This window comes from Talaromyces rugulosus, chromosome VI (assembly GCF_013368755.1).
Source record: "Talaromyces rugulosus chromosome VI, complete sequence".
NCBI classification, from domain to species: Eukaryota; Fungi; Ascomycota; class Eurotiomycetes; order Eurotiales; family Trichocomaceae; genus Talaromyces; species Talaromyces rugulosus.
The window spans coordinates 3,981,515-4,009,408 of NC_049566.1; the positions used below are offsets into that span (position 1 = coordinate 3,981,515).

At 47.0% G+C, this 27,894-nt stretch overlaps 13 protein-coding genes across 13 annotated transcripts; 6 read left to right on the plus strand and 7 right to left on the minus strand.

The window, feature by feature from the left end:
* Nucleotides 1-330: 330 nt before the first annotated feature.
* On the minus strand, nt 331-993 carry TRUGW13939_11671 (uncharacterized protein; the record flags this gene model as incomplete). The annotated part of the gene is made up of 1 exon (XM_035494776.1): nt 331-993. The coding sequence occupies one exon, from the start codon at nt 991-993 to the stop codon at nt 331-333; it is 663 nt and encodes a 220-aa protein (XP_035350669.1).
* A 1,124-nt stretch (nt 994-2,117) lies between these two features.
* Nucleotides 2,118-3,046, minus strand: TRUGW13939_11672 (uncharacterized protein; the record flags this gene model as incomplete). The annotated part of the gene is made up of 3 exons (XM_035494777.1): nt 2,118-2,668; nt 2,732-2,803; nt 2,860-3,046. 3 exons carry the CDS (start codon nt 3,044-3,046, stop codon nt 2,118-2,120), a joined length of 810 nt encoding a protein of 269 aa, XP_035350670.1.
* A 732-nt stretch (nt 3,047-3,778) lies between these two features.
* Nucleotides 3,779-4,568, plus strand: TRUGW13939_11673 (uncharacterized protein; the record flags this gene model as incomplete). Its single annotated transcript, XM_035494778.1, has 3 exons — nt 3,779-3,917; nt 3,997-4,328; nt 4,437-4,568. The coding sequence occupies 3 exons, from the start codon at nt 3,779-3,781 to the stop codon at nt 4,566-4,568; spliced, it is 603 nt and encodes a 200-aa protein (XP_035350671.1).
* Nucleotides 4,569-4,973: 405 nt separating this feature from the next.
* On the plus strand, nt 4,974-6,086 carry TRUGW13939_11674 (uncharacterized protein; the record flags this gene model as incomplete). The annotated part of the gene is made up of 1 exon (XM_035494779.1): nt 4,974-6,086. The coding sequence occupies one exon, from the start codon at nt 4,974-4,976 to the stop codon at nt 6,084-6,086; it is 1,113 nt and encodes a 370-aa protein (XP_035350672.1).
* Nucleotides 6,087-6,131: 45 nt separating this feature from the next.
* On the minus strand, nt 6,132-7,113 carry TRUGW13939_11675 (uncharacterized protein; the record flags this gene model as incomplete). The annotated part of the gene is made up of 3 exons (XM_035494780.1): nt 6,132-6,778; nt 6,847-6,957; nt 7,020-7,113. The coding sequence occupies 3 exons, from the start codon at nt 7,111-7,113 to the stop codon at nt 6,132-6,134; spliced, it is 852 nt and encodes a 283-aa protein (XP_035350673.1).
* Nucleotides 7,114-8,884: 1,771 nt separating this feature from the next.
* On the plus strand, nt 8,885-9,817 carry TRUGW13939_11676 (uncharacterized protein; the record flags this gene model as incomplete). Its single annotated transcript, XM_035494781.1, has 2 exons — nt 8,885-9,060; nt 9,115-9,817. The coding sequence occupies 2 exons, from the start codon at nt 8,885-8,887 to the stop codon at nt 9,815-9,817; spliced, it is 879 nt and encodes a 292-aa protein (XP_035350674.1).
* Nucleotides 9,818-10,608: 791 nt separating this feature from the next.
* Nucleotides 10,609-11,656, plus strand: TRUGW13939_11677 (uncharacterized protein; the record flags this gene model as incomplete). Its single annotated transcript, XM_035494782.1, has 2 exons — nt 10,609-10,667; nt 10,750-11,656. The coding sequence occupies 2 exons, from the start codon at nt 10,609-10,611 to the stop codon at nt 11,654-11,656; spliced, it is 966 nt and encodes a 321-aa protein (XP_035350675.1).
* Nucleotides 11,657-11,824: 168 nt separating this feature from the next.
* Nucleotides 11,825-13,576, minus strand: TRUGW13939_11678 (uncharacterized protein; the record flags this gene model as incomplete). Its single annotated transcript, XM_035494783.1, has 1 exon — nt 11,825-13,576. One exon carries the CDS (start codon nt 13,574-13,576, stop codon nt 11,825-11,827), a length of 1,752 nt encoding a protein of 583 aa, XP_035350676.1.
* An 837-nt stretch (nt 13,577-14,413) lies between these two features.
* TRUGW13939_11679 (uncharacterized protein) lies at nt 14,414-15,826 on the minus strand (the record flags this gene model as incomplete). Its single annotated transcript, XM_035494784.1, has 1 exon — nt 14,414-15,826. The coding sequence occupies one exon, from the start codon at nt 15,824-15,826 to the stop codon at nt 14,414-14,416; it is 1,413 nt and encodes a 470-aa protein (XP_035350677.1).
* Nucleotides 15,827-17,108: 1,282 nt separating this feature from the next.
* Nucleotides 17,109-17,909, plus strand: TRUGW13939_11680 (uncharacterized protein; the record flags this gene model as incomplete). Its single annotated transcript, XM_035494785.1, has 1 exon — nt 17,109-17,909. The coding sequence occupies one exon, from the start codon at nt 17,109-17,111 to the stop codon at nt 17,907-17,909; it is 801 nt and encodes a 266-aa protein (XP_035350678.1).
* Nucleotides 17,910-18,280: 371 nt separating this feature from the next.
* TRUGW13939_11681 (uncharacterized protein) lies at nt 18,281-19,784 on the minus strand (the record flags this gene model as incomplete). Its single annotated transcript, XM_035494786.1, has 4 exons — nt 18,281-19,087; nt 19,153-19,413; nt 19,473-19,570; nt 19,628-19,784. The coding sequence occupies 4 exons, from the start codon at nt 19,782-19,784 to the stop codon at nt 18,281-18,283; spliced, it is 1,323 nt and encodes a 440-aa protein (XP_035350679.1).
* A 425-nt stretch (nt 19,785-20,209) lies between these two features.
* On the plus strand, nt 20,210-21,881 carry TRUGW13939_11682 (uncharacterized protein; the record flags this gene model as incomplete). Its single annotated transcript, XM_035494787.1, has 2 exons — nt 20,210-20,823; nt 20,876-21,881. 2 exons carry the CDS (start codon nt 20,210-20,212, stop codon nt 21,879-21,881), a joined length of 1,620 nt encoding a protein of 539 aa, XP_035350680.1.
* A 313-nt stretch (nt 21,882-22,194) lies between these two features.
* On the minus strand, nt 22,195-27,703 carry TRUGW13939_11683 (uncharacterized protein; the record flags this gene model as incomplete). Its single annotated transcript, XM_035494788.1, has 4 exons — nt 22,195-23,466; nt 23,525-26,941; nt 26,996-27,296; nt 27,351-27,703. 4 exons carry the CDS (start codon nt 27,701-27,703, stop codon nt 22,195-22,197), a joined length of 5,343 nt encoding a protein of 1,780 aa, XP_035350681.1.
* Between the last annotated feature and the right edge of the window lie 191 nt (nt 27,704-27,894).

Sequence of the window (27,894 nt, forward strand, 5' to 3'; positions counted from 1 at the left end):
CATAGCCCATAATTCTTTCAACACCCCGCTGCTCGCATAGAAAGAAATTGGCATATATGCCCATCGGGCTGTTCCATCTACCGGGAACTCTGAAACAAGATCGGGGAAGTCGTCTACTGACTACCTTTCCTTTTCAAACAGTAACTGTACGTTACTAGTGATTGCTGGAAGATGCATATCCAAAAATTGATCGATGAATCCAGGTCGATACTAACGAGGAATGCGTAGCTGCATAATTCTACTACCAAAGGCATGCTAACGGCGAGAACGCGCCTATGAGGGTGATCAGTTATAAGTCTCCAAATAAAGTTGGCTTTCCGCAGACTGAACTTACTGCCTCTCATCCGATGGATACTGTCTTACCCAGGCGACCACTTGAGCTGCTTCTTGCATGGAGACCTGGGGCAAACAGGCTAGGCGAGAATCTTTCTTGCATATCCTCTGGCAAGGCTCGTAATTGCTCACGAAGACACACGCGGACGTGGACTCAGTCTTCAGAGCGCGGATACAACGCTGACATGGGAGCCCTACAGCCCCCTTCTCACCACGCACCAGACCAGAGGAAGACACATTGTCGTGCTCATTATCACTATCCTCATCTCCTTCGGACTCAAGACTACCCTCAGTAGATTTCAAGATGAGTCCAGTGTTCACATCACTATTATCAAAAGATCCTTCGGAGTTGACATCTTCATCATTATTAAAAAACGCGCTCATCGAATCATCATCGTCTCCAGAGCCATCCTGAGACTCCCCATCCGAGCCAGCAGCAATGTCCAAGAACCTCTCAACACCAGTACGCTGCTTCTTCTTAGGGGGCACGGGGGATTCAGAGCGATCATGGTCTTGCCGAGTAATTGGGTAAGCGGGTATCCATGGCTTTGACGAAAAAACCACTGCGTCTAAGAATGAATAGGCTGGCCCATCCAACCCAGGACATGCGGATTCAACAAGGCGTTTGTCATCACCAAGATCGCTCTCGCCAAGGGCCATATCGCACTCGGACTATTCCTGGTTGAACAATTCACTCCCCTCTTGAGAATCAGGGATCTCTTTCCTTTCTTCCCGGGGTGTCATGTATGGTGGCAACGGTATGGTTGCCAGGTTTTCAACACATGCGAAGCCAGACTCATAGTTGGCTTCGATAGAATCCAACTACTGACCGACTCATTGTAATTGATACGAGTCAGTAGACGAAGAAAACGGCCACGAGAGGGGGACCGTTGTAGTATATTGATGATCCTTATCTAAAAGGCGCTTGGATGAAGTAGCGGTTCCCTGGGCGTGTCAATCATCTGTTTCATTTCGTCAGTATTCAACCATCGCTGCACGACCTCTGGATAAATGGTTCTGAGACTCACTTGGATTTGCTTGAGAGCGCTACTGAACCGTTGGCTCATCCATCAAGTCGATTACCTGATCGTATTTTTTTAAAGACGGAGGGCCGCTCGAGAAATAAATTTATGGTAGGCAGACACCAACACTTTCTGGTGCAACGAAATGATAAACGTGTTAGCAAAGAAAATGAACAGACATCTCATAGTTTTAGGATAAAATTTGGATGAGATTTGACAAGGTTTTGGGATAGAGGTATGAGATGGAAAGACGGGAAGAGAAGGGAGAGAAATTGAGAAAGAGAATTTTTTATTCTAATGTGGGATCCTCTAGGACTAGGCCGAATTTAGAATTAACTCGTTTAGATTTTATTATCTTCAAATTGAGAATATATTGATCAAGTTTATATGGTAAGGTGTATATAAACTTGATCGCTTACATCGCTTCTAGTAGTGTATCCCCTCTTATATAACACTGACCCAATTAGGAAACTAGTCCCAAATAGGAACAAAGGTTTTTAAAGAAAATACCTGTGGCAAAGACTAGAGAACCTCAAGAGAACTAGTTTTGGTAAGGTTTGTATGTAGAGGCCTCCGCACCAACATATCTAGTTAGCCACCTGTTTGCCATTTTACACGGTGTTACTCAAGGAATATACCAAGATGGTCTTAGGCACTTGAAGCTTACTGGTACAACATTTAGTCACTCAATCTCAGCACGAAACTACGCATATATTGAGCTGACTAATTTGGACAGTCGCTATCGTAAGTTAAATGCAAACGTTAATTCCTCTCTCCAGAATGATCCGACCGATGCACACTTGTGAGCTCATTCATTTTCAACGCAACGTTCTTGTCTCGCCGTGCTTTCTGCTGGCTGCGCCGCCACAAGAAGGCCAACGCAACCAGGATGAGAGAACCGCCGACTACCGATCCCACCACGATACCGGCAATTGCACCTCCAGAGAGTTTACTTCCACCATCACCTGTTGATGATGACGAAGGCGACGATGAAGCAGAGCTGGTAGATGTAGCCGTCGCACCAGCTGCTAGAGAACTTGTCACTGCAGTGGGATTGTCAATGGAAACATTGAAGCACGGAATGTCCGTCGTAAAGTCTGTTAATGGCACATAAGTGATGTCCGCGCAGACATAGTAAGTTTTGTTGGTATCAGTTTCGCCTTCGGAAATGTAGCTCAGCTGCAATGTCGCGTTGGAGCCTGAAGACACGCTCGAGGGCGCATTGGGAACTGAGTAGCATTCGTGACCAGCATCGAGCTCCGGAAAGCTCTTGGAGGAGACGAGAGTGGTGAAGTTGTCGACGCTGGTTGGATCTGATTACAAGGGTTGGTGGTCAGCGGACAAGGTATAGGGTTAGTGCTAGCGGAGAGACTTACTGCTATCATAAGAGACGGCTAAATTTATATTATAAGACTCGTCTTGTAAAACAATAGCAACCGCACCGTTGCCTAACTGCGTCAAATTTTCATCCTTCAACTCCAGATTCGTTCGAGTGAATACATACTCATTGGAAAATCCATTCGATTCGACACACCAGCGGCTGACCCGCATGGTGCAGTATTGTCATTAGCTTCTGAAAAGGCTCTATCGGAAGGCCATAGAAAGGCAGCCGGGCCCATGTTATCATCCATCTGGCCTACGACGGTGGTGCTCAACAAGCACACAATGGGCAAAATCTGAATAGTCCTCATGATTCGGTTATAATTTGGAAAGATAGAAAAAGTACGCGGGAATTCTGGCTGTAAATACACGCCTAGTACCCCTCCAAGTTAGCGAACATCGGAGGTAGAACTTATGTGACAAGGCCTAGACACACACCCGCATAGGTCAACGAGTAGTGCGTTGGCTACTTGTTGAATCGATTAGCCTATTAGTCAATGTAGCAACAGTCAAGCCACTAATTAAGCATTAGATGCCCGGCTATTATGTCCATTCCGCGAGGATTTCCCTTTTGGCGAGTCGAGTCGGCTGATTCCGAACTCGGGAAAGAATCAGATAAGATTAGATTAGATGATCTAACAGTCTACTATTGGCTAATATATGCCCCTCTTTTAACACAGCCAATAAGTAGTGCAAATGGTCTCTCTAGGTGGGTCTCTTCGGATCAGATAACTCTAGAATGCACCATTTCCGGGTTTTCCATGTAACCTTAACCCCAAAGACTTCCTTCGCTACATTTTACATCCACTAATCGGTGAGTATTGCATCCGCATGAGGCCACCCATGGTCAAAGCATGACTCGGCAGATTCCGACTTTCGGCGCCGCCTTTTGCGTGTTTAGTATATGGAGGCTTTCACGTGGATGGTTTATAACCGACCTTTTCTACATTGTCAGTTACATGCCCGCCTTTTATTGCATTGGGTTGTTTTATATTGCGCTTTTTTATTTACTGAAGTAACGCAACACCGACGCCAGATTCACAATGAGGGTTTCTCAAATCTTTACCTTTTTCGCCTTTCTACTTTGCAGTGTTGCTTTTAAACTGCCAGGGAACTTACGCGCTGAAAGACGCCAAGAGGTGGCACCCGGAACTCCTCTTTACGAGTGTCACGCCAACTGCGGTATTCCTTACCTTAATACTTCAAGAAAACGAGAAGATCAATATCTGGAATCTTCCTGCTAACCCATCACAATCGACAGGCAACGCAATTCTCATCTCGCGCACAGACAATTACTGCTCAAATTCCACTTTCACTTCGGGTTTGGAAGCCTGTCTAGAATGTGCTCTCACAGAGGATATTTGGCAGTATTACGGAGATGAGGTCGCAAGTGCAGCAAAGACATGCAGTGATAGTGCTACGCCTAGCCCCTCTTCGGCTTCTGCGGCAACGGCAACTGGCCCTGGCTCTACAGGTACAGCCGCCGGATTAACCTCGTCTGTCCTTGCTACAACAACAGCTGCTGCTACTCCAACTAGTGTGGGGGCATTGTCAGCCACGGGTTCTGGTTCTACTGCGTCTGCTACCGGCTCTGTAAGGGTCTCCCCTCTTTTCGCTTGACGTTAACAACCTCTTTCCTGCTATTTATTACCTTTGATATTTTTTGAACATCTGACGGCGAAACTAATATATATCAAACAGTCCGGATTATCTCCCACGTCCACTGTGGCCGCTTCTGACCAGACTGGCGCCGCATCGTCAGTTTTCAGTAGTTCTGGAGCGAGTATTGGAGTATTTCTCACAATTGTTAAACTAGTTCAGACCTTTGTTTAGTGCTTTATTTGTATGTAGATTCAATTTCAATCCTTCAATCAACCCATATCAATTAAATATGGTGATATCAATTGACCGTTTAAGCAATTACTTCATAGCGGAATATATCTAAGACTACACTATCTATGAATCCTCCACGTTCAATGCAGTATCTAGGTGTGTTTTTTGTATAAAAATAATAGAGCCATTGAAACTTTTAAAATTAATTCAAACCTAATATATTAAGCTAGAGCCCTGTCGATGCGCGCAGCATCAACTGTTACGATAGCCCACAAAAAGTGAGGGGAACAATCCACTACGACGAAAGTGGAATAGTATAAATCGAGTTTGATCGCAACATCTTTCATTTTCTAGCGATCCAGACTCAGCACTGGGAACCCAACGTGCCCAAAGCCAATTTTAAGTATGGCCATAGAATCATTCGGCTCGACGCAGTCGGCAGCTGGTTACGTAGAACCAGCGAGACAGAAAACCACCGCCGAAGACCTGCCACCTCTTCCGAAGAAGCAGTCGTCACTCTTGCACAGGATCAATTGTTTTGTTAGACTATGGCTCCTCAAATCCATCGCCAGGACTTTTTTCATCGTCGCTCGGTTTTTCTTTCGTCCCAATGCTATAAACCGTCCCACACTGACCAAAAGATATCCGTGTCGACCGAATTTGGAAACCCGAATTTTTTTTCCTCCGGATTATTATGCGAAAAGCACTCCGGGCTTATTACCGCTCTACGTGGACATTCATGGCGGCGGCTTTGCTTTTTGTGACGCGCAGTTTGATGACCGATTCTGTGTGTCCTGGGCTAAAAGAACTGGGATGCTAGTGGTGAGCTTGAATTATCGCAAAGCTCCTCTACACCCTTTCCCCACGGCTACTTATGACATCGCCGCCGTTGTTACAGCCGTTTTGGAAGATGAACTGCTACCAATCGATAAATCCAGAGTAGCTATTGGCGGCTTCAGCGCAGGGGGAAACCTGGCACTTTCAGCGGCACAGTTGCCAGGCCTCAAGGGAATCATCAAAGCAACGGTGGCATACTATCCTGTTGTGGACTTTGGGTACCCAGCAAACGTGAAGTTGGCCGCGAGGCCGTACACCGATGGCCCAAGAGATGCGCTGGAGCATTCCGCGTGGTTTTTCGATTGGGGATACGTCTCTCCCGGACAGAATCGGCGGGACCCACTGTTGAGCCCTTGCTATGCAAAACCGGAAGATCTTCCTCCTTGGATCTACATAATTGGGGCACAATGGGATATGCTGAGATTGGAAGCACAGCTCATGATGCACCGCTTGGCTGGGTTGGACGATCGAGTGGAACAGTTGAAAACTAGTTTTGAGAAAGGAAACTACAAATGGACACTGGCCACGGGCTGCTCCCATGGCTTTACACACGGCCTTGGAGATTTGGGAGATGTTGCAGTGCCGAAAGAAAAGCGCGAGAAAATATACCAAGAGGCGCACGACTGGTTAAAGAAAAGTGTCCTCAGTGTTGCTAGTACAAAGGAAGTCGAGCGGACATAATTAATTACTGTAGACTTCACGATATAATTTATTCCTAGATAAAATTCACCAAGCAGTGTGTCCTCCATCAACTCTCATATCAGCTCCAGTCATATAGCTACTCGCATCACTCAGCAAGTACATGATTGCACCGCGGTATTCGTGCGCCTCGCTAATCCGCAACAACATGTTCCCACTTGTCCATAGCTCTTGCATACCAGGTTCCGACATCGAGCCAATCGACATCCGAGTGTTGATGTACCCCGGTGAAATTGAGTTAACCCTGATCAGGGGAATACCTGCCCGACTACCCCATTCGGCAGCCAAAGAGCGCGTCATCTGGACGATGGCGGCCTTGGAAGAGTTGTACGCGGTGGTGTCAACTCCTTTGTTGTATACATGCCCACTCATACTAGCAATGAGCACGATGCTACCGGGCTCTCCATGCTTTTGTATTTCTCGAGCGGCTGCTTGTGCGCATAGAAAAGTTCCGGCTATATTGATGTCCACAATTCGTCGCAGTTGCTCAATAGGAAAGTCCAAAGATGGACCTTCGCCGCTTATTCCTGCACAACAGAGAAGTCCACGTAGCTTGAAGCGGGCTCCGGAGACTGCACTGGCAAAAGCACGCTTGACATCCTCTTCTTTTGTGATATCACATTGATAGTACCAGGCTTTTGTTCCGTGTTTGGCGGCAGTTTTCTCGACGATTTCTATTCAAAATAGAACAGAAAATTAATGTTAGGTGGGTATATTACAATACTTCGAAGGGGTTCCGCACTCCATGGCTCTGGAAGAGGTTCATCCTGGCGGTCTAGACAAACCACGTCGCCGCCGGTTTCGAGAATAGATCGTGCAGCCTCGAGCCCGACGACACCACCTCCACCGGTAACTATCATTGTGCTTGTTATTCTGTTTGTGCTTAAGAAACAAATGTGAGGCCAGTTCACGTACCCACGATTGTTCGTTCGTCGAGGCGAAATAGATCTTGTATGGATCGGTGGGAACCTCCGACTGATGGTTTCGTCTCTCTTTGCTTAGAGGACATACTGGCTTGTATTTGCAAAGATCTTATAATCGACACTCTGGTTTAGATGATAATTTGAAAAACTGGAACCTCTCCAAGAGTATCCTTATTTTTCGTCTAGATTTTATACTATGATAATCACAACCAGAGAGTAATAAGGCTCAAAAAAAGAAGAAACAAACCACCTAAGACAAAATTGCTTTCCCCGCTCAAACAACTGCCATATTTACCCCGCATCTGTTACACAAGGACCGTGTTGCAGCGTGGTAGAATACAGTAAGTATCGACAGTCGAGGCCCTGTGCAGGGCCCTTTTCTATAGTCGGCAGATCTCCGGCGGCAGAAGATGGCCCGCTCGGGAGGGGATCCGATACCACGTATTGTGCATGAGAATTCAACATTAGTTAGTGTGGTCTCATTCTTTACCAGGGGAATTTCAAATCTCGATATTAAGAAGAAGAAAAATTCCCAAGGTGTTGTTTCTCTCTACTAAATTTGTTAACCACCCTTTGATATGGCCTCAATAGTCCTTTCAGAATTCATTCAGGACCTTGCTCTTCACAATCTCTTTGAGACGTTGCTTGGAAATCAGCCCAACTCCCAGCCAGTTTTCGGTTTACTCAAAACCTGCATTATACTTACCGCTCCATATGGCTCCAGCTATCACAGTTAAAGCAGCTTCCATGTTCGCCTCTCTTCAACATGTCGCCCCCCCTTTGAAACTGACGTCACCGTCCTGATGATTGACGGTCTAGCGGTAGGTCGCTTTCGTCCTTCACATTTTGGAAAGTTCATTTTGCACGATTGTTGTACCATGGCTCTGAACACAGTGATCAACCACCTTTTCCGGGGCTTGGAGCACGCCCGCGACAGCTTTCGCTGCTGTACCGAATTTATAACTACCGAAGGGAACGTCTCCTGTATTGACAGTATCTACCTTGCGATTTCCCAGATCAATCACAAACGGCAAGTCAAAAATCTAATCTGAAAACCCACCACAGGCGACAACATTTCAGTCAATCGCACCCGTATACGGTGACATTATGAGCAATTCAAGTCTTCTCAGACACATTGCGTAATCGGCTGGGCTGAAGTGTTTGATACCAGCGACGGCTGCACCGGCGACTATAGAGACAACCGCATCGTGGGCCCCCAATGCATTGAAAAGTGATTTATCAGAAGCATAATCTACCTCGCAAACCTCAACGTCGGCGGGGGCATCCTTTATTGAGGATTCTGACCGCGTCAAGAGCGTGAGTGTGAACCCCATTTGAAGAAGCCCATCAAGCACCGCCTTTCTAGAGAATACAAACAGAACATTGAAACGGTCCAGGGCCAATAGAACATGTACTCTGGGTAGAGGGTAGAGATACTTTGAAGATCTTCACAGTGTGACTAACATATTCTGTACGGAACAATAGATAGAAAATGTAGGCGGATGATCAAGCGGGGACGGCCGGTCAACAAATTCTTTGTTCATTACTCCGCAATGGATCTTCAGCGGCTCGACATGGCCCGCTTGGAAGGGCACCGATGCCATATTAGTATTCCGCCTCAACAGGTTGGAATAATACCGTATGGTGAAAAATGCTCCGATTCACTCGAATATGAGTTGTTACTCTTGGATTTGAAATGCAGGCCGGCTGAAAACATACGTACTTACGGCGGACAGAACCGAAGACAATGACAAAACTCAATTTGTATGTAATGACGGCCCCATATATCCTCTTACTTTTCTACAAAAGTACTTCGACGTGCCTTTAAATTTCGCCCCAAGGCATCAGGACATAATCATGGGTGATTCTACACTAGTCGTCTCACTTCTCAATGATGAGGCTGCGCAGTGGAACAGAGACTTGATGTTTAAATTCGAGGCTGCTCTTCAACAAGATCCAGCGGCGGATCTGATGTTCATGTTTTCCGATTCATACCAGCGTGAACACTACAATACTCAACATCACCCGCTCTCGTAGGGTGCGAAAATTAATCTTGAAACATTAACTGAGCTATACAATGAATTCAGGGACGACCCTGAAGTCAATTTACTATCCGCAATTCCTAAGAATTATACCCGCAGCATCACACTGGCGACTGGACCAAAGGTTGAGCCAAACAAAGACAAAGTTTGTTCAGAAACTAACGATCAGCCTGACTTCCGAGATCGTCTGGAACTTGTTACCAGTGCTGATATTGTCTTTCCATTGTCTGAAAGTGTGACTTCTTTGCTTTCCCAATATTCAGGGACGCCTGTGGGTGAGTCTAGAGACCCAAAGAAATTGCTCACGGCATCCTTGAAACAGTTCCTTTGGGATTCGGTGAAACTATGGGAAAGTCATATTAGAGGCATAGTAGTCAAATGTAACAACGACATCGTCGCCAAGGTGATTAACGGAAACACTGACCATACGGAATACACAAGCCTTCAATACCTTGCAAAGGAAGCACCCGACATTCCCGTTCCAAGACCTCATGGGCTTATTGCGCTTGGGCCCTTTCGTGTCATTTTCATGTCATACATAATAGATATGACACTGGCCCAAGCATGGCCTAACATGTCCCACGAGAACAAACTATCTATACAGAGCGAGCTCGATGTCATTTTCTACCGACTCAGAACACTTCGAAAAAACGATGGAAGTGTACTCGGAGGAGTTTGTGGAGAAGGGGTCAAGGAGCTTAATGTCGATGAATGCGCGCTTTTCAAAGACATCACCACGACCGCATAATTCAACGAGCTGCAATTCTCCGCACCCCATCATGGCAGCAATAATTACGTGGATTTTCTGCGTTCTCTTTTGGAGCATGATAGGTCGACATTGATAGAAAATCCAGTGTTCACACATGGCGATGTGAGGACTGCGAATATCATGGTGAAGAAAAATCCTGAGAGCGATGCCTACGTTGTCAGCGGGATCATCGACTGGGAGGACAGTGGCTTTTATCTGGCTTATCATGAATCTAGTGTGATCACTCGAACGTTAAGTCTAGTTGACGAGAATGACTGGTTTCTTTATTTACTAGAGAGTATATCGCCGTCGAAATTTCCTGTGTGTTGGGTGGTAACCAGACTTTGGGGCATCCATCTTAGGCACACGTAGGTCAAGAAATTGGAAAATTAAAAATATTGTCAAAATCCGTAGTTGTGAAATATCATTAAGTGCTACTACTGTAGGCGATAGAAATAGAGATTTTTCAATCCAAAATCTCCCGCGTTATAAAGCGTTTCAAATGTTGGCTCTAGTGTGGTGTTAACATGTGTAATTATCTATTATGTCAAAATTACACCTTGTGAATATATCCACTATTTGTGGTAATTAAAAATAGCCACGAAACTATAGATAGATGTTATCAACGTGTAATGCTTCGCTGCCTGGAGTTGGTTGAAGTTCGTCCTTACCTGGTTCTATTATAAAAGTTAACATCGCCCACCTTAATATTTTCGCATCGACGAGATCGTATCCCGCTTCGTTTTTTTCTCAGTTTCAAATTCTTTAAACATTGACTACGAATTTTGAACATGGCAGACGTTAAGCAGGGCGAGAATCTGAAACTGGGCTATAACCAGACAACTAGGCCGTATGTTGTTTTATGCCTTTTCTTTTCACACACTTTGTCTTTTAGCTTCTACATATTTATTTACTAACTGTTACATAAGTAGTCCATACGAGTTCTCCCATACCATGATCATGACTGGGGAAGGTAATGAAAAGATGCGTTACATAGTTCCTGAAGAAGCTCATAATGAAGGGACGAGAGAATTCACCAGCAAATGGTACCTTACTTTTCAAAATACCTCACGCCACCAATTTCAAGACTGGATAAATTGTATTCGAATGAGGGATGTGGGTGGACCTATTGCCCATACAATAGCCCATTACTATGCCACTGGAGCTTACGAAACGATCGCCACGGTGACGTATGATTATACAAGTATGGCGAAAACAGAGTACCGGCGAGGCATCGAGATATACATGGTATCCAAAAATTATAAGCTTACGGGGCTTCAAGAGCTTGCAAAGGGGCACATGACGGATATTGCGACGCAGATGCCCATATCTGAGATATTCAATGTTCTCGGAGATGTCAACTGGGAGAAATTCAAAGTCCACTCTTCCGATGATGCACACCCTGATAAATGGATGTCAGAGGTCCATTTTCGGGAACGCGTCAAAGCCGCATGTGAAAGTGAGTATGACCAGCTGGATGGAGATTTCCGAGACTTTTCGCAACTCAATCGGACACTGCACGGAAGATTCGTTCAAGAGGTTGTGGACATATTACGCGAGGTATACCTCCAAAAGTCCTATGAGCTAGTCAGAGACCTGGCTGCCCTGAAGAAGAGTATCAAAATGAAGCACCAATCTACTCCCACCCCCGAACAGGGAAAGGAAGAGGTACAGGAGTGCTCCCCAGATGATGAAATGGAGGAGATAGAAGATGATGGAGATGAAAGGAGTAGTGAAGATGGAAGTGTGACCCCTGAAAGAGCCACAGACAGGCATCTGGAGTCGTCTTTTGACAATACAAGTACATTCCTGTTTTACCCGATTCGGCCTTCTGATTAAGATAGTTGCCACCGTTTTGCGTGTTTACGTTCGTTGCTCTCTTTTTGCTATTTCTACATGGGGGTTTGGAACCTAATATTTGTTTCGCTTAAGGACACGAGAAATTGCGTCGAATAATTGACTTGTTTAAAGAGTGAAATCGGAAGAGACAGCATTAAAAGCATAATCCTAGTAAACTGGAACCGGGATTGCATCAAGGTCATAGTTCCATGTATCAATAGAAGCCCGGTCGTAAACACAGTCCATCGTGCCGTTCTTCCAGAGTGGACGAAGTGGGTAGGCACAAAGCTGCTGGTTGTCACCAATATTGTCGCCCTGCAAAACAGTAGCATTCAGTGTAGTCGGCGTAACATTGTTCTCAACCCAATCGATGAGATTGCCCAGTGATGTCTGTGGCCAAGGGCCATTGGGCATGAGCGGGTTAGGAGAGCAGTGGGCGGCACCCGGAACGGTGTAGACACGATACCATTCCTTTAGAGCGTTTGCTCCATCGGTGTAGCTTTCGTTGGGATACATGACCTGACGCACTGATTCCCAGTAGCGGATTGACGAGGCAGTGGGGATACTAGCATCGGCTTCACCGTGGAAATGAATCACTTTTCCGCCAGCCTTGTGGAACGGAGTAAGATCTGGCCAGACGGTTTGTAAAGTTGAGTAATACTCTTGCATGCTAGAGATCATCCACTCCTTGAGGGTGTCATACGTGACACCGTCAAGAGAGTCTAAAGTGGTCCCGTTCTTCCAGATCAACAACGCGATATGTTCGCCACCGAGCTGGTCGATAGACAGTTCCCATTTGCCAGTAGTGGAGTTGTATTGCGTCTGAGCATCATCAAATCCTGCACCAGGACGGTAGGAAAAGTATGCGCGGCGGCCCTCGGAGTCATGCAGTCCGTTGAGGATTGTCTTTGCAACTTCTACGCCTTTGGCCGACACCGTACCATTCTGGACTGGAGTGGAACTGCCACCTGGAGATTGACGCTTGGACAGTTTGAACGGGCCACTGGGTCCAGTTGATGCGGCGCAATAGTATAACTTTCCAATCGTGCTTTCGATATCAAAATGCAACATGCAGAGATCAGATCTCGAAAGCACCCCATCGGTCTTCCCGTCCAGCGGGTCGCACGCAGCAATGGTCTCGTTGACGATCTTCTCGAGCTCACAGGGAGGTGGGTAATAGTCCAGTGTCTGTTCGACTACATTGGAGTACAAGTGCTGAGTCTGCTGGAACGACCAGCGGAAAGCTGGAGCACCTATTGCCGCCCCATCCCATTCTTCGGCGTAGCGTTGCACTTGACTCCATCCCTCTCGGCCACCCTCGGAGCAGCCCTGGTAGTAAGAGTAGAGCTTCTGGGAGTCAGAAAGACCGAAGATGTTCTTGGTGAATTGCTTGCCGATCTTGCTTAGCTCCCAATGTGCCTTGTAGCCGAACATGTACAGAGTTTCGTAATTAAGTGTACCGTTGGCGAGAAGCATCACGGCATCGGCGTTGGTGCTAAAACTACCAAAGCCGCCATCAGTCATGCCCGCTGCCGCGCCATAGATAATGCCTCCAGGGAGAGAACTGTCGCCGGAGTTGATCGCAAGACCACCTCCGCCGGTGGACAACCAGCGATTTTGGAACTCGGACGGTGCAGGTAGCCATATCTCGAGCAGGACACGGTCATCGGCAATCCCGTCGTGAGAATAGGCGAATGTCACATTGCAATAGTCGATGATTGCATCTGGGAAGAAATCACTGCTGACTGAGCTGTTGGTGACAACTGCGGCAGTAACGGAAGTAGAATCGAGGGTAATCCCCTGGATGATATCAGAGGGCAGAGCAGCCTGGGCGATGCTCTTGGAACAGATGTCGCTTAGAGACTTGCTAGAAGCTGATGCTACAGATGCTGCAGCGAGCAGGGGAAGAGAAGAAATCATATTTTCTCCTTGTTGATTTGCTTTCTCAAAGCGTGAAATATAGGAGGAAGAGCAAAACAATGAGCTCCAAAACTCATTGGAGGACGCTATCGAAACCAAATGAATTAACCCGACAAGACATACCCGACCAATATATAGGTCAATTGTTTCTTCACTCCGGTCACCCGGGCCTAGGTCAGGGCCTAGCTTATTGACAATTTATCCATCTGTTGATGATCGGCAGTGGCCTAGACGATGCTAGGTATGAATACGGAGTACTTTCAGGGGACAAACAGCTTGCATGTCTAGTGGCAACTTAGCTTCCCAATTATCCGCTCCCATTTGTTCACCAATCTAGAAACAACAATAGCGTAACTCAAGTTTATTTGATCTTGGGGCAGATCTGGGGCTGGCAACGTAAGCTACTCCACTGTCATTTGCTTTAGATTGTTGTCACTGTGGCTATATTCTTTGCCGATATGTAGAACTGGCGGGAACCGTGACTTAAACGTTACATGTTATGTATTAAGTATCTATCATCGGATAAAACATCAAGACCGACTAGTTAGAACTACATACTTCATTATAAACTAATTAGTTCTACTTATCTACATGCGAACGCCCCTTTGTCATGGAAGTGAAGAAGTCTTAGAGGAGTAATAAAGTGGCGTGAGGCAACGTTACTACCGGCAAAGACTTTTTCCACTAGACACTAAACATATCCCCTGGGTATTGATTATAGCGTATCATCGCATGGTCTAAGTCTGCGTCTACGCGACGTTCAACTGTAAAATCGGCGCACGTCAAATTTCCCATACGAAGCTTGCCCTTTCCTGTCAATACCGGGGTTTGACGTGCTTACAGGGTCCATTCGTGCGCGTTAAAGTCCAATCCAAAATGCACACCATCGGTCATAATAGGACTGAATGATGGGAAAAAAGCCGTCTCCTGAGCGTTTTGTTCACTGGGATAGGTTGTTGCAGCTGTTTCCCTAGAGTCATATGCCTCCTTGCAAGACTCAATTACGATGGTGCCATGCGATGGAATATGGACTCGGAGGCCCCTCCCATCTATCACTTCGCTACTAAATTCACCATTATAATTGTTTTCAGCCAATACTCTGAAATCGTACTTGGTTCCATTTGATGCCGATGCATCAATAGCGAGGAGCTGCTGAAAGATAGTTTTTATCTTGGCCGAGGCAGTGTCATATTCGAGCAGCTTCATGTGCTCCATATTAAAAAGAGCCTGCTCCATCATATCCCGATCGTTCTGTCGCTGGTGGCTGAAGAGGGCAGCATATGCCGTCTGATAGTCACGCCGGCTGACATCCAGGTATCCAAGACACAGAGCCAAACTGGCAAAAAATGCTATACGATTGAAAGCTGGCGAGTGGTACGTCACATATTTGCTATCTGTCAAAGCAATGCAGCGCACAAGTGCTTCGCGGCTTGCATTTACGGCGGAAATCTTGCTGTATTCATGCTCCCAGTCGTCATTATTGCACAGTAGACTCGGCCAGTGTAACTGAACCAGCAGATGATAATGCCTCACATTTTCTTTTAGCCGAGCCCAATGTTCTGCCTCCGTATTTTTCGCTAGCGTATTTGTGAAGGAGTAAAGTAGCCGCCATCCTGGGGGCATGCAAGCAGCTGCTTTCTGAAGGAGTCTGTCGGCTTCTAATACCATCTCATAGTCACACACGGGGTTTTCTCTGTTTTTTAGAATGATTCCTGCCGCCGCACAGTCAAGACGGCGTAGCTTTTCTTCTGGTGTGCAGTTCTCCAGCTTGGCTGGCGCCGCAAAGCTGCTCTCAGATGAGCACTGCGGGAGCCCATTCATGAGTGAGAAGTAGCGATCTAGATGTACTAGAGTGAACCACAATTGATCTGGATCAGGTTGGCGATGGCCATCTGTCGTCATCCCCATATATGGCGGGTGGACTCCACGGTGCAGGCCCATTGTCTGGGCAATCAGCATAGCCCGGCGAAGGGTAAGCCAGGCGCGACAGAGATCCCCCGTATAACTGTGGTATATACTTTCCATAGCAATACATTCTATCCCCTCAATAGATCCTACCATTTCGTCGTTGGAATTAACCAGACTGCGAGCTGTCTCTATGGCTCGGAGCATCAAGTTATCGAAGCTACCAGAAATCTGGTTTTGTACCTGAGGCTCAGGAGGAGCCGTAACTTGTAAGCAAGACGCCAGCTGCATCATCTTTCGTGCATATAGCACCGGATGAGATCCTGATGGAGGAGGCTGGAGCATTTGCCGAGATAGGCGATGCTTTTGTGTCATGCGGTCTAGGTCAAGCGCACAGAAAGGAGAAACTAGCCCATGCGTACAGCCCTCAACTTGGACAGAATTGCAGAGGAGAATTTCAAGTTCTCCTGGACTAGGCCATTTCTCAAGAAACCAATTTCGTATCCGATCATGCTGTGCCGTCTGAATTGTCGACGGAAGGATGGAAGGCGATGGCAAGAACCTAGTTCTTGAGAGTTGTGGTAGGGCTACATCAGGCTTTGAGAAGATCAGCAATCTCTTGTGCAAATGACGGTATTTCGTCTTACTGTCAGTCTAATACCAAGAGAACTTAAAGAGCTAGTATCGAATTCCACCCCAGAGGAACCGCTATTATTTGATAGTCTCTCAAGTAACTGCCCCAGAAGGTCTTCAATCCGACCCAGCCTATCGCTAGTCTGGCTTGAGCTGCCTGGGTCGGGCTGCTCCTGGCCAATACACCGAGTTCCGCGGCGTTGACACCCATCGCAGATCTGTGTCTCGGTGGTGGAGATGCATCTTGCTTTTCTCCGTTTGCATTCCCAGCAGCTCTTTGTTCCTTTGCGGATTTTCCGCCGGTCCGGGCGGACCATTATTAACGCTGACTATCCAGGTTACTGTCTCTCCAGTAACCACTCCTTAATTCACTTTGACAATAAAAAAGCAAGACGACTATAGCGATGATCCCCCAACCTCGTGGGGTGAAGATTTGGACGATATATGTACGGCTGCGAGACAACTCGGTGCAAAGACGATCCGCGCTAATCCGGCACAAGGTGGGCGTGGGGGCTATTTGGGATCTGGTATTGAGAGATTTGTGGGATCAAAATAATGAAGCCAAGAAGGACTAGCAGGAAAAGCGATTTTTGTTTTAGCGTGAGCGTTGTTGTTAAAGGCTGAAAGCCAGCAAAGCTGTCGATCTCATAGAATACATGAATAGTAATACGTGTACTTCCGCCGTCGCGGCGGACGAGCTCCTCCGCTAGATTCCGGCCCCGTATAGAATAGACGCCAGTTAGATACAAAAGGACAGAGAACATTTACGGTTATTTCCATAATAATTATAAATTAACATTGAATATAAAAACTTAATCTTTATTTTCGAGTGTTCTATACCAGGACTCCGCCGTCGCGGCGGGCATTAGCTTTGAAATGTCAAGTATATAATCCACATGTCCCCTCTTGACCAACTGCAGCGAGTCGTTAAACTGTCACATCAACTGATCTATTAATCTACTTGAATTTGCTGAAATATCAATTGATTGCAATCATGCGCAATAAATTCACCACTATCACCTCAGATGGTATCAACTGGTACTGCGAACAAGAAGGATCCGGCCCTGATATTGTCCTCATACCTGATGGGTTTGGCGAATGTCAAATGTACGACAAACCGATGTCCCTCATAGCAGCCAAAGGATTCCGAGTCACCACTTTTGACATGCCTGGGATGTCGAGATCCGAAAATGCCCCGCCAGAGACCTACCAAGACGTAACCGCCCAGAAGTTAGCACGATATGTCATAACTCTGATGGACAAATTGGAGATTGACAAACCTACTTTCTGGGGCTGCAGCTCCGGTGCATCAACAGTGTTGGCCCTTGTGGTAGACTATCCTGACCGTGTTCGCAACGGGCTATTACACGAGGCACCTACGTACAAGATGGACAACCTCTTGAAACTAGGCGATGCGGACGAAGAATTCATCTTAAGTAACCTGGTAGCTCCAGTTCGCGAGAATATTTCTGGGGACCCAGAGGCATGGGACGCCCTTGGGGAGGAGGTCCATGCGAGGATTCAAAAGAACTGCATTCGCTGGGCACGCGGATATCCAGCCACTATACCAGTTTCGACACCAATTGGGAATCTGGAAGCGTTGAGACAGCGACCGTTGGATTGGACAGTTGGCGCTTCGACATTTACGGGAGCTTTCCTGGATAACATCGTGACGGCGACTAAGATTGGACCCTCGTGCAATTTCGGCACACTTCCTGGTTTGCATTTCCCGTATGTTTCTCATCCACAGGTGTTTGCAGATTATGTGGTAGATGTCACTCGGAAATTCCTATGAATCCTGTAGATATCTGGAACTTTTACATTCTCTTGTAGAAGAGAAAAGTCGACTACTGGAAGAAGCCTAAATTGAGACGCATATGTCCATTTACTAAGGTTCTCGCATAAAGAAATGACAAATTTGACTATCTAAACTCTGCATATTAGCATCCCCCGCAGTTATTTGAGTGTGGGGAAGCTCTAGCCAAGTACAATTTGATATATAAAATCGAAATATTGACAAGGAAACGACCGGTAAAGATATTTTCCGCCGTAATTTAAACCGGACGACGGCCTAAACGGCAACACATGTAAGCGTCACGCATGGAGGACATGTTTATCGAATCGGACGGATGGAAAGGAGCCGATTCGGATAGTTTTAGATGCAATCTAGAAATAAGTACTAAGCAATCGTTTCAAAGGAGGCGCCATAATACTCAGTGTACTGAGTGTTGCCGTAACCCCGGTGAAGATGATCAATGTTCCATATCCAGTGCCATATCCTCCCTTCAAATCATTCATCCATGGGTAACCTTTGATCAAAGCTTCGCTCAATGGTCCACTGACCACGTTCCCGATACCGCGACCAGTCTCCAAAAATCCAAAGATGATGCTGCTTTCAGCCAACGGGTCTTTTCGGTGGACTGCATTGGTCACGGCGGGCCAGGAAGAAGTAAACGACCCAGCAAAGATGCCATAAGTGATGCAAAATACGTATAGTGGAGTCAGTGTCACTGAAAATCCCCAGATAAAAAAGACAGAAAGGGCACTTCCGACGAGCGAGATAAGCGAGCAAGTCGTGGCGTCATAGCGGTCGGTCATGTGCCCCATGATGATGCATCCAAAGACAGATGCTAGGTTGAAAAGAATAACAGTGAGAGACGAGGTGAGATTGCTAGCTCCTAGGGAGCGGGCATAGCTGGGTAGATAAATAGTTGGCAGGAAAAAGCCGAGTGCTTGGATAACGTTACAAGCTTGATAGACCAGAAAGGTCGAGCTTTTTAGAAACCGAAGGTCGAATGGACGGAATCGAGATGATTGTGAGATTGGTAGTCGAGGCTTTACAAAGTATAGTAATGGCGCTGAAAGGAAAGCTAGAACAAGAGCGTATATCCGAAGTGTGGTCTTGAATCCGTAGGAGTTAAGGAGCCACTGTAAAACAATGGGTAGGATAACTCCTGATAGCCCGGTGCCCGCCTGAGTTCCAGTCAGCTGCTGTAATGAGGTAGGTATTAAACCGGGGGAAAGAAAGAAATACATACCCACATAGTGCCGAAAGCAAGACCTTTTTTCTTGACAAACCACTCGTTCATAAAGATTATTGTTGGCGCATATCCAATATTCGCGCCAATTCCATAGGCTATGCCTTGAGAGAGAATCAAGTGGGTGATAGATGTCGAGAATGAACTGAGAGCCAACGAGAGACACATGATCGCAAAGCCAACGGGAGTTGCCCAGCGACGGAATCGAGGAACAGCGATCAACAGCGCAAACGCCAAAGGTGCCAAAATGTAGGATACTCCCTGTTCAATCGTGTTAGTCATGGCTGGTAAACAGGTTTCAAAGGCGGCACTGCACTTACCATTGCACAGGTGCCGATGATGGCAATATTGCCCGAGCCCTTGAAAGGCTCATGGCTGCTGTAGTAATCTTGGAAGATTCCGAAGGAGAACGTAAAGCCTTGAAGCATTCAGGTTAAAAGGATGTATTCATCTACTCTCGAGAACAGTGACTTACCCCAGACCAGAGCCTCAATGATGAAGCACGCTGCTAAAAACAGCCAGGCATCCTTCCCGCCGTCTACAGGTGGTAATTGGGGTGTTTGGCTTGCATCATCGGCTGGAGGGCTATCTACAGGCCGGAGGTTTTGCATTTCTCGCGTTTCGGCCTCCATATTCGAAATCTACTGAATGTTGACGAAAAGCGTTGGAGAAAAATCATTCATGATGCTCAAAGAAAGCGGGAAGAATCCCCGAATCCCCGCTTTTACATAAGCTGCTGTTAAGGTGAACCTTGTCAACTAATCTTTGGGAGCGCAATTGGCACGATTAGTAGCTTTCCCTTTCCAAGATATTGTAAATTCCAGTTCTACCTGGTAATTGCCGCTTTCCAGACTCATCGAAGTAGATAAATTGAAGCATGACGTTTGGACTTCCGAAAGAGGACTAGACACGCCAAGCTTCGACCAGCCACCACTTACAGGCTTCACTTTACATTTCCCTTTCACCTCTTGCAAGATCCGAGTAATTCGTTTATGAAACGACTACTACATTGTCAGTTCCATTAGTTTCATATTCAAGAAACAATAGAAATACGAACATGTTGCCTCGGGTAGCCGCTGGTGTTCGGCACTCGGCCAGCTGGCCATTTCGACGACTCCAGCCTGGATTGAACAGAGCCGATTGTCCACTATTATTTTCGAGCAAGGCTCGCAGCATTGGTGGCGCAAGAGGTCGACTTGATTCCACATTTTTTAATCGCAAAGTTAGCAACATATCTGCTGGCGAGGGACGGAAGAGTGACTCACGCAGGCACTACTATGCTGTCGGCATTAGCGTGGCAGTTGTTCTGGCCATTGTCGGACCACGCTTTGACGAACTGAGATCTGAATTTTTAAATCGTTTCTGGCAAATAACTCTAACTTCACACTTTGTGCCTCGCGCACCTCCCATTGCGCAGGTGAAGGAGCCATCCGACATAAAACAGGCTATCTATCCCGTGCTAGATCTCGACGCTGCTAATGCAAAGCTCAAAGCCAGCGAACAATCGTATAGCTCTGATGCAAATTCTGCTTTTGGGGAGAGCTCCGTAAGCAGATTTGATATCTTGAGACTCCCGAGTAATTCACCTTGTGAAGATGAATTTGCTTTTGATACCGTCGATGTTGGCCAAGAGCGGGATTGGCAATTTTGGGGCGTTTATGACGGTCATGCGTAAGTTACTTCCAATATAACAACGATATTTTCTTGTCTCATTTCGGAACAGAGGATGGGCGACTTCTGCGCTCCTTCGACATTCCTTGATTGCCTATGTCGGTCGTGAAATAAGAGACTTGATGACGATGCAAGGCGGAGTAGCAACACCCGAAGCTATTGATGCCGCAATCACGTCTGCATTCCTGAGACTCGATGGCGAGATCATAGATGATGGTCTCAAAGCTATGACTGATTCTCAAACACCCGGAGAAGCTGTCTCAAGAACAGCGCCTGCTCGGGCCGGCTCATGTGCACTTCTTGCGGTCCATGACCCAGTTAACTCGATTTTAAGAGTTGCTTGTGCCGGAGACTCGCGTGCAGTACTTGGCCGTCGACCACCCCCCGGAGGAGAGGGCAGCAATTGGACAACAATTGAACTCTCCTCTGACCAAACAGGATTCAACCCAGACGAATGCGCACGCCTTGCAGAGAACCACCCTGGAGAGTCTAAAATAATCGACCCTAAATCAGGACGATTGATGGGAATAGCAATTACGCGAGCATTTGGCGACCATCGCTGGAAATGGCCAACCGCGGCCATAGAGCGGTTCAGTAAGCATTTCTTTGGTAGTGGTGTCAGACCACACTATCAAACCCCTCCTTACATGACTGCCGAGCCAGTCATTACAACAACTCAAGTACAGAAGGGAGATTTTGTTATTCTCGCAAGTGATGGCTTTTGGGATCGCGTCACCAACGAAGATGCTGTCGGGTGTGTGACTAAATGGATCAATCGCGAGTCATCATCGAAGAAAGGTGGATTATCAGAATGGAGCATCCACAAATCACAGGGCGTAGGATTTCCAGATGGAAAGGTTTCACCTGATACATTCGTTGTGGAAGATGAGAACGTGGCAACACATTTGGTAAGAAATGCTCTTGGAGGGAATCGCAGGGAGCATTTCTGCGGTGAGCTGAGCCTGCAAAGCCCTGATTCTCGATATGAGAGGGATGATATCACTGTTCAGGTTATATTCTTTGGAGACGTGGGGAGGGCCCAAAGGGCACGTGTCTAGTACAGCTAGTTTTGTTTTCTATTTCTCTATTGGCGACTGGAGGATTTCCCTAGCATTTTATATTCGGCTGGTGAATAATCTCTGAAGAAGCAATTGTCAAGCTTGGCACTAGGTTATAGAACAAGAGGGAAAATTTTCATTCTTCACTATCGACTTTATTAGGCTAATGACAAATTATTAAAGTCAACGAAATGTGTTTGGTATTTGGGAATCAGAGACAGGCGATCAAGTAGAAAACGAAGCGGATGACAAATCATTAAGAAGAAAAGACACAACATTTGAATAAGAAAAACGGAAACGCGAAGAAAGATAACTAGCAATAGTCAGCCAACCAGGCCTTTAAAGCACCAATATTAGCGCATTCAATGAACAGCGAACTCTTTATGTCGAATCCTAGCTGGTCGCGGAATTTCTCTGCTAGGACAAGTGACAATAGCGAATCTACTCCAATAGATGCGAACTCAGTCTCGTCGTTTAGCTCGGAGATGTCCATGGATGTTTCAGCAGAAATCAAAGCTAATACACCGTCATCTTCTGCGCTTGCTGCAGCGTTTGATTGGGCAGTCTTGGGTGGTTCCTCCTTGGGATGTTCTTGCGTAGTCGCTGGTGAGGAAGCAGAAGCCTCTGCAACAACCGGCTGCGTAATCTCTTTCGGAGGCGAGGCCGTAGCAGTAGGGGTAGAAGCAACAGCCAAAGTCTTTTCTTTCTTAGGTCGGTGGGTTACTGCAGAGGCGGCCTTCTGTGTGTTGATCGGTTTGTTTAAATCTGTAGGATTGAACAGCTTTCCTAGCAGCAACCGAGGGAAGGTTCGGAACTGGATTCCTTCAACCAAACCAATAATCTCTCCATTTTGAAGAATGTACACGTCACCGGCATAGAAACCTGGCTCGGATTGAGGTACCATGCGTACGTACGACTGGTAGCTCTCACCACCTACAAGGGGCCGGGCAAACCTCATCGATTTCCAGCCCGGGGTGACGAAGAAATTGTTTCGAGGATCAGCTCCGTTGCCTCCATTCAGGATGAACCCAGCAATATGGGCCACGCTGTCGATATGGTGTGGAGCCACGGTCCAGGAGCCCCCTGCCTCTGTTGTCAGAGTAACATTCGCCGACGCCTCGAGTCCGTTCAAGACAACCTGTCGCATTCCGCGGTAGCGTTCTGCGTAATTGACCAGATTGGCAAATAGTGTGTATGCTAGATCGCGTGATAGGCGGTTAGCCACGCCCTCACCAGCAAGTTTATCGAGAACCTCGATCCGAGAGGTCACCAAGTGTGTGTGTTTGGACCAATCTTCGAGCCACACTTCGTTGTCGCCGTACTCGATCTCCGCAGATGCAAATCCATCATCGAGCTCGCCTGTTTCTGGATCGACGTTGAACCACTCAAGCCTGACGGCCAGCTTTTCTTTGAAGTCGGTTGTTGCGACAATCTCGATTTGCTGCGGAATTGCTTTGTTCTTGCGCACAATAAGACCTTGGAGAACGTGCAGATTCTTCATATTCATTCCAGGGCATTTCTTGCCCGGTCGAATACGTGACCAAAGGTAATTACCTAGTGTAAAGCCAACATCGGCGTGGATAGACTAAACATAGTAAGTATTAATTGATTTTTACTCGTGCATAGGTGGGACAACCACTTACCGATGTGACAACTCCGTGACCATTCATACGATGTCCATTGGCGGCCTCCAAGAATTCTGGTTGCATCAAGTCCGATCGAATGACAAGGTATCCCGCGTCATCCGCGATTTCATCTTCAAGAACTTGATGAACAAGCGAAGTACGCAAAGTCGATGGAACTGCTGCGGGAACGACACTCTGTGAGGAAACCTGGTTCTTACTAAGCATCCAATCACCCTCATACTGAATCCAGTAACTCTTATTGTTCCAGCTGTACGCTGGGAGGTCGCTTAACAGCCTGACGTTCTTCTCAAACGGTGTATGCCATTCGTGCCAGTTGATATCGATACCCGCATTGTATAACGTAGACAGCATCTCCGACATGCTAACGAAGTTATCAATTCCGCGCCGAAGAGTTGGGGCCGTGGTAGAAATTTCCGGGATGGCGTTTTTGATGAATTGCACAAACGTTGGTTGTGGTCCAATTTCGAGCCATATTGTCTTGGGATCCACAATACCGTCTTCCCAGGCCTTGTCCACGGCCGGAATAAACTGGACTGTCTCTCTGGTTGCTCGTCGCATATAGTTTGCATTGACAGTCTTGCCATCGAAGATACATTCTCCAAGTGGTGAAGAGATAATAGGGACTGTTGGGGCTTTATAGACGGCAGCCTCGGCAGTTTTCTCAAACTCATCAAGTATAGGATCCATTTGAGGAGAGTGAAACGCATAGGGAACGTTCAGCTGGTGACATTGAAGACCAGCTGCTTCTAGACTGCCTCTAATACGCACAATTTCTTCAACAGTACTGCTGATGCATACCTCCTTCCGGCCGTTGAAGGCGGCAATATCATACACACCGCCGTTAGCGTGCTGTGCCACTTGGTCGGCAGTGCCTCGTACGGCACACATTGCGTGTGTATCCATGGCGCATTTTTGTTGGAGAAGAGCTGCCCTCCGGCCGGTGAGAAGAAGTGCGTCACTTGCAGATAGAACGCCGGCAGCATACAGAGCGGCATATTCTCCTAGACTGGCTCCAATCACGGCGCTTGGCTTTATTCCGAGAGTGGCAAGGAGGCGGACCAATGCAATACCCACACCCACCAGGGTCAAGTGATTAACAATGGGAGGGAATTTTTGGTTTTCGGTGTCCAATATGACAGGTAAAAATGATGGGAATCCATGCCGTTGACTCACGGAATCGAGCTGTAGGATTTGAGAATTGAATCCAGGATGTTCCTCGAACAGCTGCTTGGCGATACCTGAATGGAGAGTTCCCTGGCCCGAGAACACGTAGGTTATGGCAGGTGGAACATTGGGAATTGGTCTTTGAGTTTCCGCCGATGGCAGATATGTTCGCAAAGCACTTTTGATGTCTGAGATTGTTCTGCCGCTAACCGAGATACGGTGATTATGGTGCATACGTCGAGCTGTGGTTGTATAAGACAGATCAGCCAAGGGCGAATCGAGGTTAGCGGACAGATAGTCAATAAGATGCTCAATATTGCTCTTGAAAGACTTCTTGCTCTTAGCAGTAATGGCAACAACAGCCCCTGCTCGAGGATCTGGTTCTGGACGATCACGGATCGAAGGCTCTTCAAGAACAAGGGTCGTGTTGCCTCCAGCGGCACTGAAATTATTCACCACTGCATATCTTTTTCTGCTCGGGGATCTTTCCCAGGAGACTGTTTCCCAAGGGATTTGGACATTGAGCTTCTCTAGATCTGGAAATGCAGGGTTCAGTCCGGTTTTGACGCCAACATGTGGCGGGATACTACTGTGTTTGAATACCAGTAATGTCTTTATCAAGGCCATGACGCCGGCTGCTGCTTCTCCATGGCCTACATTTCCCTTAACTGCACCAATGGTCAACGGCGTCTTCCTCCGTGGATTGCTTGGAGCAAACACATTGGTCACAGACTCAATTTCAGTTGAGTCGCCTGCCTGGGTTCCTGTACCGTGAAGCTCGACAAAGTCAATGTCGCGAGCATCAAGGCCCGCACGTCCCAAGACAAGTCGGTACAAATCTGACTGTGTCGGTGCATGCGGGTGGGTAATTGAAATTGCCTCTGCAGAATGATTGGTGGCTGCTGAGCAGATAATACCGAGGATATTGTCATTATCTGCTTCTGCGTCAGGGAGCCGTTTCATTATTATCGAACCGACTCCATCTGCACGACAATATCCATCTGCGTTGACGTCCCAAGTCTTACAGCCTCCGGTCTTGGACAGGAAATGACCACGGCTTAGACCGGCGAAACCGTCAGAATTAGTCAAAACGTTAAGACCACCAGCAACAATCATGTCACTGTCCCCATTTTCTAGTGATGTGCAGGCAATTTGTATCGTCGCTGCGCTGGATGAACAGGCTGTATCGCAGTCAAAACTTGGCCCGGAGAATTTGAAAAAGTAGTTAATTCGCCCCGGCGCAAATGCCCGACACCCTCCTGGAATGAAATATGTGTCGACTTCTTGTCCAGCGTTGACTTCACGGTAATCATCACTGGCTTGGCCGTAGAATGTAGCAACACGCCGCTGGTTCGTTGATGGGGTGCGGTTGTACGAATATCCGGATTGTTCAAGGGCTTCATATGCTGTGGCTAAAGCAAGCCGATGCATAGGGTCGCATCCAGCAGCCTCTCGTGGTGACATGTTGAAAAAACCCGCATCAAAAAGACCTGGTTCGTTGATAAAGCAACCAAATGGGGTCAAGCTAGTGTTCCGTTTTTCTCCAGTTGGATCTGTATGGCTTTCAACATCGTACCTGTCTGCAGGGATCTTTTGGTGTACATCTCGTCCCTCAGCAAGAAGCTCCCAGTATAGATTAGTGTCATCGGCACCCCCGGGGAAACGGCATGACATTCCAATAATGGCAATTTTGCAGTCAGCCGTTCCAATAGGCTTGGAATGATCTTCTTCTGCCATCGACCAGCCCTGAAGGTCGGTAATATTCACAGTGCATGTCGGGTATTCTGCCTCTATGGCTGACATAACCTCCTGCGTCGCGTGATAGGAGTGAAGTGTGTGTAGCTGCAGCTCAGGTGTTGAAGCAGAGCCGACTCTCTCCACCACATACTGGACAACATTCGACCATAGAACCGTTCCCGTCAATATTTCAGTGAGGACGCACTCGAACAGCTCGCGGGCAGTTTCTGCAGGATACGGCTTCCCAGTGCCCATTGAAATGAACGGAACACGGCCAATGCTACGTTCTAATACAGAAGCTAGCATGCCTCCAATAACCCTTTGGACATGGCTGTCATTGTAAATATGCGGAGCGTGACAAGGACCCCCATATATTGGCATTGACAGGAACCGAGAGTATCGAAGTTTCTCGGAGAAGCGGAAAAGATTGCGTAGATGTGATGGTGGACCGCTCACAAGAGTGACTTCTTTTGACTTGAGACTTATGAAAATACGTGCAAGTGGAGGAATTTGCTATTTCCAGTTTAGTTAGGTATTTTCCATTCGTTTTATAGAATGATCACTTACCATCTCCGAGTTAAAAATATCGAGCTCCTTCTGCACCGTCTCCGCACTCATTCCGTTGATTAAAGTTGCCCAGCTAGCTAGCTCCTCTCCGGGTTCTACAGCCTCGAGGTCATCCGCTACTTCACGTGTGAGTATTTCAAGACGTGTAGCAATGCGAATGACTTCGGCGCCTGTTACAGGTAGGTCTGACAAGGTTCGCGATGAGGCGACTGCTGCGCCCACCATGAGACCAGGTCCTACTCCTGTAAAGCATGATTGCCCCTTTGTGAAGGAGAACTCAGAGGGATTCTTGTCATAATAGCTTTTCACAATCAGTTCACGTTGACTCGTATTGAGGCACAAGAAGAAAGCTTACCCAATGACCAGGCCAAGTTGTGCCACAAGTACCATTAAAGAGTCCAACAATGCTCCCATGGACGATTTTCGTAGCTGTGGCAAATTTGCCAAGTCAAGAATATGTTCAAACGGAGGCAGACATGCCTTCAAGTGATCTGGCAATTGACGCAGTTCGTCCCGTAGAGTTACTGTGGCAGCGTCCAAAAATTGGCGAAGAAACAAATGATCAACATTTTTGCTGCGACGACGCAGCAGTAGCATTGTTTTCCCTACATCTTCTGTTGGGTGCTCGTTTGGGAAATGGTATAACTTCAACTTCTCCGCACCAAGCATCGAAAACGAGGACGGAGAGCTTGAAGAACGGCTATCCATAACGACATCAAAAGCAAGAATGGAAAGCAAAACGAATAGTGGTGCTCAATGAGATTCAGTGCGTGATAATAAACATGAAACCATTTTAAGGTTTTGGTTCTTTATACGTTGATCGTCTGACCTATCGAAACCAGTGTGTTTGTTATTCCCGAGTGGGATGATTTCTCAATTGGTAGCTCCGGATTTCGGAG